This window comes from Gambusia affinis, linkage group LG18 (genome assembly GCF_019740435.1).
Source record: "Gambusia affinis linkage group LG18, SWU_Gaff_1.0, whole genome shotgun sequence".
NCBI lineage: Eukaryota > Metazoa > Chordata > Actinopteri > Cyprinodontiformes > Poeciliidae > Gambusia > Gambusia affinis.
Window position 1 is genome coordinate 9,916,155 of NC_057885.1, and position 16,332 is coordinate 9,932,486.

At 39.2% G+C, this 16,332-nt stretch overlaps 1 protein-coding gene and 2 non-coding genes across 4 annotated transcripts in view; 1 reads left to right on the plus strand and 2 right to left on the minus strand.

The window, feature by feature from the left end:
* lg18h20orf27 (linkage group 18 C20orf27 homolog) overlaps nt 1-7,762 on the plus strand; it is a 29,829-nt gene extending 22,067 nt beyond the window's left edge. For both annotated transcript variants that reach the window (XM_044097351.1, XM_044097352.1), the window contains exons 4-6: nt 90-228; nt 2,527-2,652; nt 7,520-7,762. In XM_044097351.1, coding sequence (XP_043953286.1) covers nt 90-228; nt 2,527-2,652; nt 7,520-7,620 — 366 coding nt within the window. In that variant the 3' untranslated portion in view covers nt 7,621-7,762. The remainder of the gene's footprint in view (nt 1-89; nt 229-2,526; nt 2,653-7,519) is intronic.
* On the minus strand, nt 1,029-1,102 carry trnan-guu. Its single transcript has one exon. It is a non-coding gene; the product is annotated as a tRNA-Asn (tRNA).
* Nucleotides 4,694-4,764, minus strand: trnag-gcc. Its single transcript has one exon. It is a non-coding gene; the product is annotated as a tRNA-Gly (tRNA).
* Nucleotides 7,763-16,332: the final 8,570 nt, after the last annotated feature.

The following is a 16,332-nucleotide window of genomic DNA, read 5'->3' on the forward strand; positions in this document are numbered from 1 at the left end:
CTCTCTCAACGGTAGCATTTCATTTTATGCTAAGAGCTAAACATCGTCGCTTCTTCAACATTTTAAAAACATCTCTCCGCCATCCGTAGGTTGGCTTTCTGAAGACGCAGCATCGCTATGAGATAGTGTTCACCCTGCCGGAGGTCCCAGCGGTGGGTAAAGATGTGTGTCCGGCTCCTTTACCCAACCCACACCTCAAAATCACCGACATCTCAGCAGCGCCAGAGGGTGAGTTCACTGGTGACTCTGCAGAAGGAGACTTAGACTTTGCATCCAAAATGCAGTTTTTAGTGTCTAAAAGAGGACATGTGCTCTAAGCTCAAGCATCTTCCATGACAACAGCTCCTGGAAAATAAATGAGCAGCTCTTTGGCTTTAGCACTATGCTAAGTTTAACTACAACTTTTCTATGAAAATAAGTCAAATGAGTATCAATATGATTATTAAAACCAACTTCAATTCTTATTGAGCTTTTCTGAAGTTCTGCAGCTAACAAGGAATTGGCTGTGGCGAGAAAGCCCTGCACCAGGCCAGCATTGGATCATGTTACCATTTAACAGGCTCTGAGCAGTGAGCTGTGTGCCGTGGCTTTATTTAAACAGAGCTACACACTCAGCTGCGCCTGTCGAGCCATACGCCGACACTCGGCATATGGCTTTAACACGCTGCAGGCAATAATGACAAGGTTAATAACTGCAGGTGATCGGCGGGGACGGCGCCTTCTGGAAGGTGCAGCAGGTTTACTCAAACATTTTTTAACTGAACATGACATATTGAAAACATACGTGGAAAAATATTTGCAGAAGATCTAAAAAAAAATATAGATTCAGATGGCATGTGTAGGATAAGTCACACATGGAGTTTGTTTCCAGATCCTGAGTCATTTGGCTGCTAACATAACCTGCATTGAAATGGTGGTTGAGCAAACATTTACCAAAATGTTTAGCTGCATAGATAAGATCCTATTTGTCAGTTTTCCTGCGCTGGAGGTTACAGTTTTTCTAAGTGCTATAGAGCTAAAAAGCCACTCGTCCCTGGGTGGGCTCGAACCACCAACCTTTCGGTTAACAGCCGAACGCGCTAACCGATTGCGCCACAGAGACTTGCTCGTCTTCACAATGATCTTCAACACCATAGTGGACAAGGATGCAGTTCCTGGTCAAAATACATTACATGAAAAGGAGTTACAGGGCTCTATTTAGCTGTAATGCTTTATAATGTATCTTTTTACTACTTGATGGGGTCTCAATTGCTGCAGAAGTGTTTGGGTTTTAGTTTGTGTTAAAGTAATGTCGACTTAAAGGCCCTTGAACTCCGTTTTCCAATCAGGGATAGTAAAATGATGAGCCTGTTTTTTCCTCACACATTACTCATGCCACAGTTGAGCCTAAAATTACACTGGGTTACAGGAAATATATTTTTTTAAGTTGTCTATCTTTTTTCAACTGAATTAGGACTATATTTGCACTGCTGAATCCAAAAATGTCATCCGCTTTTCTCAACCAAGCCAGGTTTTTATTGTAATTTAATTTAATTTAATTTTAATTTGATTAGAGAAATCCAGGGCTGCACAGTGGCGCAGTTGGTAGAGCTGTTGCCTTGCAGCAAGCAGGTCCTGGGTTCAATTCCCGGCCGGGGATCTTTCTGCATGGAGTTTGCATGTTCTCCCTGTGCATGGTGGGTTCTCTCTGGGTTCTCCGGCTTCCTCCCACAGTCCAAAAACATGACTGTCAGGTTAATTGGTTTCTCTAAATTCTCCCTAGGTGTGAGTGTGTGTGTGCATGGTTGTTTGTCTTTGTGTTGCCCTGCGACAGACTGGCGACCTGTCCAGGGTGAACCCGGAACGCAGCTGGAGAGGAACCAGCAACCCTCCCGAGCCCATTAGGGAAAAAGGGTGTAAGAAAATGGATGGATGGGTAGAGAAATCCAATCTTCTGATCTCCTGACATTATCAGTTCATTTCCATTAATATTTCTCATCCCAAAAAAGGTTTTAAGAGAAAAATAAATTGCTTTCTATCAGAGTGTATTAGTTAAATGTTACAAACTTGGATTTCTGTTAATTGAATAGCAAACAGTGGTGAGGCTAAGTACATGTGAACTGAACATTGCTTCTTCATTGTGCAAAATTCAGGTCGTGAACTTCGGTTTCTTCGACCGCCTCATATTTCCCTCACAGCAGGGATGTCTCTCTTCAGAGTCCAACGGTAACATATAATAGGACTCAGAAAATGAAAATAAGTTCACCCCTAATAATTAGTTGAGTCTGAAATTAAAGAGCAATTCTAACCTTTACTTTCACCTCACTGTCACACCCTTTATATTGCTGTCCAAAGCTGACGTTTAGCAGGTGCTTTGCCCCCACGTTTATTAAATTTGTGACTGGTTAGTCACGAGGCGGCTGTCGCGCCATGCTTGTTGAAAACACAGGTTGCTTTAAAACCAGACGACGAAGCTTAGCGGTGAGAGGAAGCCCGGTCACTCCGCTTTGTCTCTCCCTAACTGTGTGTGTTTGTGTTGTTTTTAAGGAGGCCTGAAGATAACGTGCGAGTACTTGGCCCTGCAGGAGGGCGTTCTCTGCGAGGAGGTGCTGCTGCTGAGCGAGACCAGCGACGACGTCTGCATCAGGGTCAAAGTTCACGCCAGAGTCATGGGTGAGGTTATTGCAACAGTGTGAAAACAAAAAAAAAAAAGAACAGCCGCTTCGTTTTTTCTGCATTACACAGCCCATACTGGTCACTCAGTTGAACTTTTTGAATTGAGTAATAAAGGAAATTTGAATTTTGCAGAAGTCGTGTCACACGCTCAGAATCGCATGAATCGCTTTGGGATTGCTAGTTGGAAAAGTCACCTGTGTTTTCTAGGAATTTCATTAAACTTTCATTGATTATTATATATTTATCACAAAAATGTCAAGCACTGGGTTTGAGTATACAAATACAACACTACTGAGAACTCTCCTAAATTTAGCATTTTGGATTCACTGAACTGTAGCTTTTTATTTAATTTTTTTAATACAAGAACAAACAGATGCAGTGCTTTCCAAAAGTATTCAGACCCCTGAAACTCTTCCTCATTTTTCCCTAACAACCATAAGCCTCATTGTATTGATCTACATTTTGTATGATTGACCAACAAGGTCAGCATAATTTTGAGGTTGAATGTCTTTAGAAGTTTTGAATCTTTTTTTTTAAAGAATAGAGCTTTATCAATCCCCTGAAACTTTTACCAGATTTACCGTGTCTCCTGAACTTTTGCACCCACGCAGCATGATGCTGACGCGACCATGCATCTTAGTGGTTATGTGGTATTTTCAGGATGATGTTCTAGCTTTTCTCAGCACAAAGGGATTTTTATGTTGTTCTCATGTGAGCAGAGTGACTTTCTCCACATGTTGGAATTGCCCTCTTGAAGTAAACAACAGACTCAGGTGCCTTCCTGTTAAAAATGGCTTTCTCCTTGTTACCCTTTCGTAAAGGCCATATTTTTTGAGTGCAAAATAAATAGGTGATGGTGATTATTTTTCATTGTTAGATGATGGATTAAGTTCAATAAGATGATATACTAAGCTTATAATATTTTCTTATAATGTGTCTCTGCTTTAAACTTTGCCACATCTTTTTCCTTAGATGCTGTTGTCTGCATGATGCTGTTTAATCACTGATATTCTCTAACAAACCTCCAGAGGTTTTCCAGAACATCTGGATGTTTGTGTCCTCTATGTACTTAGTAGGAGCATTTGGAAGCAGCTTGTTTTGCTGGGCTTTACTTAAGGTACCAAAGAATAATGAATAGATATTTATGCTGGTGTATCATAATGCAATACCCTAAAAGTTAGTGGTTTGCTTGGAGTTGCTGTGATTTTGCTGGTGCACTGATGCCCCCTGCTGGTGGTTCTGCAAACTGCATTTTTTGTTCCCACTCAATGCAAACCAGTGCCTAGGTAGAACCTTAAAAATGTATATAGTATTACAAAAATACAGTAATAGACAATAAATATAAATCTTAATTACAATGTATTTTTTCTTATTCAGACTAATTGTGAAATTTGCACCCTTAGCTGGTTTTTATGTCTCTGTATTTCCAGTACGTCCACAGCTTGTAACAGACCAGTATCAAATCGGTTTAACTCCATCTCAAAGCTTGGATAAATCCAGTAAATACATGGTACATATTTAAGGGTTTCTGTTGTGCTGTTTTCCTGCATGTTTATTTTTAATCTCATAGCACGGCCTGAACATCTGTCCAGAGGTCTGTTTGTAATTTAAGCCTGGGAAAAAACCAGGTCAATGGATTAGGCTGTGCCTCCACCTCTGTTGTTGTTCTTGGCGGCACTGTCGCTTTACATAAGAACCTAGATAATGAAAATACAACATTGTGCTTCAAGCTGATCCTTTAATCATTTTCATATCCACCTAATATTTTCTAATTATTGCATTTGATACTTCATATGCTATTCAAACAACTAGGCATTTAGAGAAAGCACATTTGTAGTTGTTACTCTTGGTAAAACATATTTCAGCTTCACCTGCAGGGAATCTAAGGAGCTTCCCTGACAAACTGCTGTTAACAATAGGCATTCCTCTGTGTTTCAATAAAAGTCTTATAGTTAGATTGTAAAAATAGGTTAAGATTGTTTTCTGATCTTTTTTAAACCCTGCCATGATTGTTAAGATTAATGAAATCAAAAGCAGTTGCATTGGCCGGGAATCGAACCCGGGCCTCCCGCGTGGCAGGCGAGAATTCTACCACTGAACCACCAATGCTTCCATGTGAGAGGGGAAATCCCACCCACTGAAGTACAGAGCCCTCCCCATGTGTGATGACTCAGTGGAGGCAGGATTTTCCATACGTATTTCAGTAAAGCTCACACAAAGAGAGGATTATTCTGTTTCTATCTTTTGAGTGAGAGCTCTTGGATGAATTTGCAACTGCAAATTTCTTGTTTGAAGGACGTACACGGGCGGAGCATGATCACAAAACCACAGAGGCGCAGTAATAGACGAGGGGGGATGGGATGTTTCAAAGGGGGAAGGGAATGTTTAAATGTGGAGTGTGAGGGCCTTACTTTCTGTCAGTCAGCTCTCTGACAGAGACTGAATTGATTAAACCTGTTTAGTGTGAGCCTTGCACCCCACATCCTTAGTTTTAATCAAACTGCCTCCAGCTAAAACGCGTTAACCCTCACAGATAGTGTAAGTTAAATATTGAAATTAACTCTAATATAAAATCTTCTGCTCTTCTGAGGTTTACAAATAAAAGTAAAAAAGTGTAAGAGTGAGGGAATGGCACAAGAAACTGAAGTCGGAAATACTGGAAGACAGCTGACCAAAATCTCTTGGAAGGGTTTCACTAAGAAAGAATGAGGAAAAGCTGAAACCGCTTCAACCTTAACAGGAAAGGTGTATCTAGGAACTCAACAGCAGGTGATGGTGATAGCCGCTCACTTAATCCAGCTTAAAAATAGATGTTGCCCCATCCAGCTGGGTGGACAAATCCTGAATGTGAGAAACCAGGTGCCTGTCAACCCCATGGGACCCCACAGGGTCGCCAGATACCATGTTCCTTAGAAACCATGTACAATGCAAATGCCCTTGGACTTTTGGAGCAGCTTACCATGCTAAAGTACTCCATTCTAGGCACACTCATCCCCAGCTATCGCTAGCTTAGTGGTATTTGGTGGCACGCCCTCATAGAAACCAGCAAACCCATAGTAGTAATACAGTGCTCTACACCATTCTTAGCCATGCTTGCAGAGAGGGTAGGGACTGAGACTGGGAAACTCCACTACCAAACGTTAATACTCATCATCAACCATGTTAGCAAGAGGCTGATGGCCAGAGCCCCCAAGTTTACAGTGGTTGGTATCAAATGACACAGCATCGATTAAGCAGATATTATCAACATGTACCAGGAACTCCTCTACTGGAGAGGGCTTGAAATATCTAATACTCTGAAGTTGCAGAAAGAACAAAGGTGTAGTGAGGTCCCAGATGCCAATCCCGGACGAGCCCCCATTTGTCATGCCGGTTCAAATGCTGTGATAAAAATGGGAGACAGACTATGTGGAAAAATAGTTTATTTCTACAAAAAATATAGCTCTGTGAAGGATGACAAACATCTTGTCTGATGAATGTGTTGACGAGTATTGCCGCCCGCTGCAACCAGGTTTAATCTGGAGGCCAAACCAAGCAGGGCTGGAACTAAAACCAGCCTTTTAGTTAGTGTACTTAAATAGACAGCCAAACCATTTGCCTGCTCCCTGATAGAAAACAAAACAGAGACACCTAGTGGACTGGAGGTGGTCATCACAGGTGGGTATGGGAATGTCGCTCTGGCTGTATGTTAAAGGTTGTTCTGCTGAAAGGTGAACCTCCACTTCAGTCTTTAGTCTTTTGCAGCCTCAAACAGGTTTACGTCCTGAATTGTCCTGCATTTAATATTATTACTGACACTTTCACCCATAAATAAGGTCACAATATACATTTTAATGTTCCAATCATATTTTATTGAAAACATTAAATAATACCTGTGAAAATATTAAAACTGCTGTGTTTTAATACACAGGAGTGCAGAGCTAACTGGCGGTGTGGGTCTGTCAGCTATGAAAGAGTCATGGCAGAGCAAAAGGGGTCAATGGCTAATTTTCAGACTTTTGTGGCGGTAGATCAGATCGGTGGATAAGATGGGTTTTACATGCAAATGTCACCCAATTGTCGATCACCCAAAATTACGCAAATCCAGCTGATCGATTGGTGCACCTCTTGTTCAGAGTAATGTGAAGAGTCAGTCACATCATATATAGCATTTTGCATCTGGGGCAAAAGGTCAAATTTCTCTCATCTTAAGGAGCACATTCCTCCTCATGTTTGCTGTCGGCTTGTGAAAAACTGTAAACTTCATTCAACTACCTTTGAACAAGGTCTATTTCTGTCCTTTCTATTCCTTAAAGGTCAGATTTGTGAATGACTAAAAGCTGTCTTCTCAGTAGCTTCTGCCACCTCAACAGTCTTGGTGGACCGTGATTTCTGGGCAAGCTTCATTTTCATTTGATAGATTGAACAGAGCTCTGAGATACTTTTTTGTAATGCATCTTGGCTTTAATCTTTACCTGTTTACTGTGTTTGTTGATGTTTTTGTTCATTAATGGTCTCTAACAAACCTCTGAGGCCTTCACAGAACTGGATTTGTACCGAGATTAAGTTGCACACAAGTGGATTCTGTTAACTAATATGATGACTACTAAAGGAAATTGATGGCCCTTATTTTTATTTAGGGGTGTCAGAGTAAAGAGAACTGACTGCTAGCCAACCACACCTTTTAGATTCTTGATTCTTCTTTGTGTTGATCTGTTTCTTAAAATCCCAATAAAATAAGTAGAAGTTTGTAGTTGACAAAAGATGAAAAAGTTCAGCTACATCGTGCATACCATTCCATGAATCAAATCTGTGGCTTGTTGCTGACATACATGTATGGATATCCCAGTAGCCTTCTGACATTATTATTAATTTGTGTCAATAGATCGTCATCATGGTACGCCCATGCTGCTGGAGGGCGTTCGCTGTATTGGCACGGAGCTGGAGTACGACTCGGAGCAGAGCGACTGGCAGGGATTCGACTGAACCTAAAGCCTCCAACTCCCAGTTGCACCTGCAGAAAAACAAACACTCTCATCTGCCATGTCAGAGGTTTACACCCACCTTAAGGCTCAGAAATGTCATCTTGTCACATAAGAAACAAAATAAAAGCTTCCATTCTGATTTAGACACGCAGATTAGTGCGTAGCAGCATCTTAGCCTGCAGCGATCACCATCCTGGCCTCAGTGTTTCAGGTCAGACCTTAATATGGGAAACATTCCTCTGTTTTAACTGTGTCAGCAGCAGCGTCAGAGCATTTTCCCGCCTGTTCTTGTTGTAAACTGTGTTTTCCTTACTGAACCTGTAGAGGGCAGCATTACCCTTCGAATCAGCCTCCAATCCTCATCTGTTCTTCTTGTTCTCTAGCTCAGGGGTCTCAAACTCCAGTCCTCGAGGGCCGCTGTCCTGCAACCTTTAGATGTGCCTCTGCTGCACCACCTGAATAGAATAATTGGGTCATGAAGGCTCTGGAGAACTGATCTACACAAGGAGGAGGTAATTAAGCCGTTTCATTTCAGTGTTTTGTACCTGAGGCACATCTAAAAACTGCAGGAGAGCGGCCCTCGAGGACTGGAGTTTGAGACCCCTGCTCTAGCTCTTGCCTCTCGTGGGTTTTTACTAGGCGTACATAAGGGCTCCTCCATCAGTTATATATAAAAATAAAAAAAAAAACTTGATGCTGAATGAAGGAACAACTCTGACCTATTCAGGAAAGTATGAACACTGAGCTTATAATGTCTGTTTAATCATAAAAAGGGCACCGTATACCACTGTATGTAACACGGCTCCGGTCTGAGGACTTGTTTTCTACAGTTTAAAGGTTCTTGTATCTGCAGGGAGTTTTTTTTTTATATGTGAAATGCATTTTTACATTCTGTAACGGACATTTCTCTTGTGGTCTCTTGGCTTTAACTTGCCCTCATCATTACTACTTCAGAGTATTTTTGTTGCTTTTCCATAGCGGCTGCTTAGGAGACCCTTAAAAATGGGTCAGGGTATTTTAGTGAGGTCAGACGAGGAATGCATGCACAGCAGCTGTGTTAAAGGAAAGAAAAAAATGACACCTCATTATAAGCTCTCCAGGTAGATGGCACAGATCTGCAGCCATGTTTCACTGTTTTCTAAGGTGGATTTCCTACTTTAGTCATTATAAAGAGGTGATAATAGTAAGAACTGAGATGGGTTTTTTTCCTCATTCTACTAAATTATTTTTAGCTGTATTCATTCATATTTGAGTTCCCAGGTTTAACAAAAATAAACCATTTAAATGAGTTACAATCAAAACAGAAATACACTGGAAAACTAATCATTTTACTGTATTAAATTGAATTAAAAATTTGATTTTTAATTGACTGAATTAAGTTTGAGTTGTAATGCCAAATGTTCTGTGAAGATGGAAGACATTTCTGTTTGTTAATGAAATATTTTTGTTTCGATTGGTGTTTTTTCCCGTTGCCGCCCTTGTTCAAGTCCCTCTATCCTTTAACAAATTCTTCCGCAGTGTGAGTAATCTTTTTTTCTATTGTAAAACCTGTTCCAAACTATTAAAGGGCACATGTCGTTTTTACAATTTTCCGTCTCAAGTGTGTTCAGGCTTGTTGTTCACGATGCATAGGTTTATTTCCAGGTAGGAAATTTGATCAACAATCTTTAAAACGGGAAGAAAGCGAGTACAAGGATGTGAAGTCAGCCCAAATGTGCTGAATCGGTTCATCAGTGCAGCACACAATGGCTACCTCAGACGAAATTAGTGATATCAAAGGCCTCAACTCAAATTCATGTTCGTTAAAAGAAGACTAATGTACTTATTTACCCAAGGGAAAAGTCAGGAGAACTAACCCAACCAGTTTAACGGCTCTGCGGAGAGTCCACTCAGTAATTCACTACAGTAGTGAATGTCTTCCGGTGACATTTTCAAATGTTTTAAATTCTGGCAGCATTCGGGTAAATGTTGTAATTCCTGCTCCAGTTCTGACCAGCATTATTGCTTCCAATTTAAACTAAGAAGTTGTATTCTTGAGGCCGTTTTCTGAGTCAAGAACGCATGATTATCCATTAAAAGAAAAAGTTTTTTTAAAAATGGCTAAATGTGATTTCTGTCTTGCGTTTTTCTAGTTGTAAAATCTGATATATGCCCTTTAAATAAGACTGGAATATCTTCATAGCCTTTAGAAACACTCATGTAACAAAAGTGCCTTTCAATTCTCTGTCCAGTCTCCCTTTGTTTCAATACTTCTCGTTAGCTCTCCTTTTTAACTCTCCGACAGGAACACAGTACATTCCTGACACACTGATGATTAAAGCATGTTTTGGACTTGAAAATAAAGGAACAACCTGAATATTTTTGCCTTCATGGTCCAGAGCGCTGCCTGTAAACCAACAACCATCAAGCTTCCACCCATCTGTGTTTGATCCCTCACATGAGTGCTTACAGATCAAGTGCCACGATCACACATCTCATGTAGATCCGTTTGATGTTTTCTACTTTTAACCTTTTATTGTTCCTGAATGTAATCAGCCTTTCAAATAAAACAAACGATCTGCAGTTCCTTCTTTGTTGTTTTACCACAAACTTTAGACTTCATGGATCTTTTCTCGAGCACAGTAGGGTCAGTGTTCTCTGTTAGTGTAAAAGCAAGACGCTTGTTAGTGTAGTTTCTCATGAATGCAGTGCTTTAACGCGTGGAGAGCTGCTTTCCCTGCGGGTGGAATATGTATGTTTAAATGTCAAAAGCAGAATAAAGAAGTGAGCCTGTTTGAGCTTCGTCTCTGTGTCAGTTCTTTGATTGGACGCCAGGTGGCAGTCTAGGCTTCTACAAGCCACCACATCGTTCCGCTCGTTGTCTCTTTCGGCTTAAAGTTTTGCTTTTCTTTTTTAGTTCGAAGCAAATGAAAAAAAATAAAAAAGTTTGATTTTGGTTTACTTTGCGCATTTTCACATAACTTTCTCTTATTTAAAATATGCTTTGCGTAGCATTGATTCACTTCTACACCAAAATAAAAGAATTTTGTTCACATTTTAATGTAAGCGGATGTCTAAAAGAAACTTATCAGCCCAAGAAACGTTTGGTTGCAGCTTTTTAAAATTGTATATTATATATCACTATTTGGATTTGTTTTCCAGTTGTTATTATAATAAAGTTTTGTATAGTGCCGATTAGAGATATTTAGCAGTCTGCTTGTGGGAATAAAGTTACACTTTATTACAGCTTTGCTTTATGATCACTATTGTGTAACAAAAATGTCAGGAGAAAATCAGTTTTAGACTTTTATTGACCTGCTTTCGTTTAGATGACATGTTTAGAAATTGTTTTGGATGTAAGGTGAAAAACGCAGGGAGTGTGCTATATGTGCAATAAAAATTAAATATGAGAAAATGAACTAAACAAGCCACGCTGATTGCAGAAGTACTGACAGGGCCTTTAATTCCCGTGGCGCAACAGGCTCCTACTGCTTCAAACGTGATCAGACTGAAATGTAAAAAGAATTATAAAACAGAGCAGAAGTCAGGGCAAACGTAAGCTTTTGTTTGTTTATTAATATATTCAAGAATAAAGCTGCAATTACGGACAAACTACAGAATTTTACATAAAAAAGCGTGACAAATGTTATGTAAGAAACGTTGCAAAAATAAACAACCTGCTTACCAGAAAGTCTAAATGGTTCGGACCACGGATTCATAAGGAACCCGTCTTCTCGTGTATTTGTTCCTGAAAGAACCACACGTTTGGTTTAAATAAATGAAGGATTGAATCTACATCCTTTTTGTTTTCAGATCTTGTGGTGCAACGTGTCTTCAAAGCTCCTCTTTAACAACCCGCATCTTCATCTTTCTGTTTAGAGGGCAGGACGGACAGGCCTCTCTACCTCGCAGAGCTCCGAGTTTCTGCAGCGAAGCGATGCTTTAAAAGTGCGGGAAGTAAAACCCGCACTTCGTAAACTACAGGGGGGAGAAAATGAACTAGTTTCTAAGTTGCAACGACTATTGTTTCCTGAAGGAAAAAGTCATTATTTCCCCAAGATGAGAACTAAGCGGGCAAACGCGCAACATGTCGCTTTTTCATTTTTATTTATTTATTTTTTTGTTGCGTGCAGTTGTTAAATATATATATATATATATATATATATATATATATATATATATATATATATATATATATATTCAACTTTTAAACATAAATTCAAATTGTAATTTTAGGGAGGGAAAGATGCAACGTTATTCAACTTTTTAAACATAAATTCAAATTGTAATTCTTGGGGAAAAGAACATGAATTTATATCAGTTATTTCATCTATCTGTGATATTTTGTTTTTGAATGTTTAGCAGCAACCTTTTGTTTGTTCTTAACTTTTGATTTCTCGCTTTAATCTTGTTCTCTTATCGCTACATTAAAATTCCGATAAATGAATGGTGGGAGTCTGTAGTAATATTCTCATGATGACATCTTAAAATAATTAACTTTCGCGCTTCGAAAGAGTTTTTTTTCTCCCTTTAGACTCGTTTATTTTTTTTTTATCTTTTTGACAGTTGACTGCTTTATTATGGCATCACTTTGTATTCATTATAAAACTTTCCTTTCTAACGTCCACTAACCGTTTGTAAAAGTATCTCCAAATTTGATCTTATTTATTAAAGCGGCTGGATCTTTCTTTCTTTCTTTTTTTTTTTTTTTTTATTAACTTTCATTTCAATTTTCTCTCATTTTATTTTTTCAGCTTCACATTTTTTTGATTTTTTTCGATGCTCCTTTTTGAGGAGGCCTTACTTGAAATTCATCTAATAATTAGAAACGAGTTCATTAACCTGCCCGGGTAGCGTATGGCTAAAATATAAATGTCGCATTATAGTTTTGGAAACCTCTGGGGCTGGTTATTCTTTAGCAGCATAACCAACCAAAACACATCACGCACAGATGTCTTTTTTTCCCCTTTTTTTTCGGGGCGGGCCGACCTGTGTGTAACCTGCAATTGTTGTGAGTAAACCGAATAAAGACAGAAATATGAAATCTTTTAACTCCTACACACGTGGCTCAAATGTGTGCCACTGCGGCACAGATTTTGACTGGGAGCTTGTGTGTGGGATGAGTGAACTCTGCGTGGCCCGGTGCCCTCCCTCTGACCTGCGGGATTACAGTTATCTCTGCTGATTGATCTGATTGATCAGATTCATCTCCACGAGACTGCAATCCAGCCATGCACAAGCGGGGCGGGGCGGGGCGGCCAGGGTGGAGGAGGAGGAGGCGGTGGTGGTGAGTGAGACGGTCGGTGCGTGGTGCAAACCAACAGTTTATTCCTTTTAGCCCGTGGGTTGATCCAGGCGGCGAGCTGCGTGGCTGTGGGTTGCAGCGTCACGTGACAGCAGCTTTTATCTGATCTTATAGTAACAGAAAGAAAACAGAGTAATTGCTCTATTATTTTTCTAAGACCGCATTCAGATTAGGTGTGTTCAGTCGTTCAATGAACACATTTAGTGAAAGTGTAAGTTTTCATTTGTTTTGACTTCAAGTTTATGAAACTTACATTATGGTCCAAATGTGTTGTCTTTTTTCTTTAAAGCCAGTTTTAGTGGTTAGGTTCATATTGCTGCCGCAGAGAAGCAGATATATCATTAATATGTGAGGTCTTTATATCATAAGAGTGTGTATTCGCTTCACTTGTCTAACTTACAGTAGTATAAGGTACTTTTGTTCTTATATAAGAGAACTTTTGCAGAGAATGATTTTTTATTTTTATTTTATTTTACAAAGACCTACACTTCAAGTGCCAACATTTCTGCCTCCTATGCAACGGAGAGAAAAAAGATCCCTGTACAGCGCAGTGATACTAAATGTCTCTAAGCAAACCTCAGCTTAGAAATCTGCAGTGATTAAAAACAAGCTGTTAGATTTGGCACAATTTGGTTAGATTTTGATTAGCTATGACTACAGCGATTCAGCCTCAATTAGGTTACTTACATCCCGTTTTGAAATTTATGTAGCTATTTAAAAAAAATTCTGATTTACAGTTTCCTTCACTACAACTCACACCTCAACTGGGTCCCTGCTTGGCAGTAGGCTAACAAAAACCTTTGCTGCTTCTTTCGTCGGGTCATCTGAATTGCGATCTCTGTTTAAAAGAAACAAAAATAACAAAAGCACTGAGGTGTAAAATGATACTGATATGGAAATGAATGTTTTAAATTTATCCTACAATGTAGCATTGAAACGTGTTTTCCTGTCAACCGCGGCAAAATTGTATGATTTGTCAGCTAGAGCCACCTCTGGGTTCAGAGACTTGGCTAGCTAGCGTGCTAGCTAGACGTTAGCATTAACTGTTCAAAGCTGGATGCAGAATTAAATTCTTATCACAATACAGAAACTTTCTAAACTTTCTAAACTACAAGTTTTATGACAGTTCTTAAGTTCATTCATAACGAAGCTTTAATCTGTTTTCAACTAAAAACAACATCCCTCGGTTTAATGATTGACTGAACCCACATCTGCATGTTAAAGCCAATCAAAACAGTATTGTTGGCAAAAATATTAGTTGATGTTGGTAAGATTGAACTTTTACTGGATTTAAATGTAGGTAATTTAAATTACTAATGTTTAATATCCTTCAAGATTCCTTTTTATTGTGTAGCAAATGTGACTCAAGCATTAATACTGTTGCCTAACTTGAAGCTGGATACAAACTTAAATTCTGGCTTATGGCTGATGTCTACTCTAACTGGGTTAATTTATTCAACACACATAAACATTTCAAATACATTTAAGATTTACTATATAACAAATTTTGTTATAATTTGGATGTTGTTGAATTGTTAATGTGAATAAAATTCAAACAATTTGAAAGCTTTATTTAATAATCTACAGTTGGTGCAGTTCCCTAATGACGTGACATGAAGCAAAGACATGCTTCTGCAAGTGAAATCCAGGATCCTGTCTTTAGTGACCCATCAGTTTTAGTTATCTGTTTGATGTAGTGGGTTAAGAATTATTTTCTCTTTGTCATGTTATATTCATCAATAACTAGTGATAAAGCACAATCATTAGCCACATGAGCTTACAGACCCCCAGGAAAATTCATTTTTCTCCTTTCTTGTATCATACAGACAAGTTGAATTTTGGTTTTTGAGCATCCTTTGTACATTAAAATATGGAAATGTGGAGATAAAATATGTTTTTGGAGGGGTTTGGTTCTGTACCAGTAAAGGCAGAGAGAGAGTAAATACAAGAAAGAAGGAGGAAGAAAGCCTGTGTGTACTGTGTGTGAACTGTGTGTGTGCGTGTACCAGGTTTTTATTTCCTTATGAGAACCTATTTCTGTCTACAATGTGGGGTTATGAGGACCATTGCTCCTTGTGGGGACATTTTCTTCGTCCCCATGAGGGAAATTGTTGTTTTTGGGTTAGTGGTTAGGTCTGTGATGGTTAGGTAAAGGGTAAAGGTTAAAGCAAGGGTTAGGTATGAAATGGTTAAGATTAGGGTTATGATTATGGCAAGGGTTAGGCTGTGGAAATTAATGGAAGTCGATGTGAAGTCCCCACAAGTGATGAAAACACAACTCTGTGTGTGTGTGTGTGTGTGTGTGTGTGTGTGTGTGTGGGCGTGTGTGTGTGCATGTGTGTGTGTGTGGCAGCAGCAATCAGTCCCCTCTTGTCTCGCTGCTGAGTGCAGCATCTGATTGACAGTTTCTATTCATCCTGTGTGAGATTAGGCCAGCTGAAAGGAGTAACGACCCATGTCTGTGTGCAGTAATTACGGCCTCGGATGAGGAAAAATAAGAAAAAACACACACACTGCAAAACTATAATTATATAATCCATGCTCAAAAAGCCCTCTCTGCACTGTGTTTTCAGAGATGTTTCACCTGTAAAGAGGAAATTCCGCCCCGCGATTCAGTTGTCCCCCTACAACCAAAATTATCTCACAATCACAACAAACTGCAGGCTGCAGCATCAACATCAAGCTGGCAGGGAAATAGAGCTGGGTTTGCTCAAGATTTGCTCTGCATACATACACTGGACGGGCTGAATGAGACGCTTTATCCTCACTAACATCAAGTTGTGCAGGTTTATCACTGTGGTTATGTGCTAACACCTTTATTTGGGAGTGTGTTTTCGTGTTACGGAGTACAGTCTGCTGAGCTGCAGATTGTGCTGTGTCTCAGCAGCTGTATGTGAAGGGATGCAAACCTGTTAAAAGTCATTCAGATGATCAGGATATTTTTATTTGACATATATATGGATGGTATTCATCTTGAAGAGTGGATCTTCACAGAAGGCTGAGATAAGATACTGAGGATGTAGATGAAGGTTAAACACATTGTAACTGACAAAAATGTTCTTATGTATTTTATTCAATGATTGAACAAATAAATAAAATTGTGTCTGAAGATGAGATCCAGAACATTACTGTTGGAGCCCCATCTTCAGAAAGAACCTTAATCATAAAGTATGATACTCTAATTCAAAATGTTTGCATTCATCCTGCCAAATTTGGTTTAGCAATTTACATCCATTCATGTTATTGGGTTCAGATTTTTATTAGTATGTCTGAACTTATTATGTGAGTTTAATGTCTGAAAGACACTAGAAAAGAATGAGAAATAAATTAAATTCTAACCAATTTCAAAATATAACTACTTATTTAGTCAAGCGTGCTTAAATTATAAACAGTAGCATAATTTTGTTTATAGCATTTAATTAGTCTTGT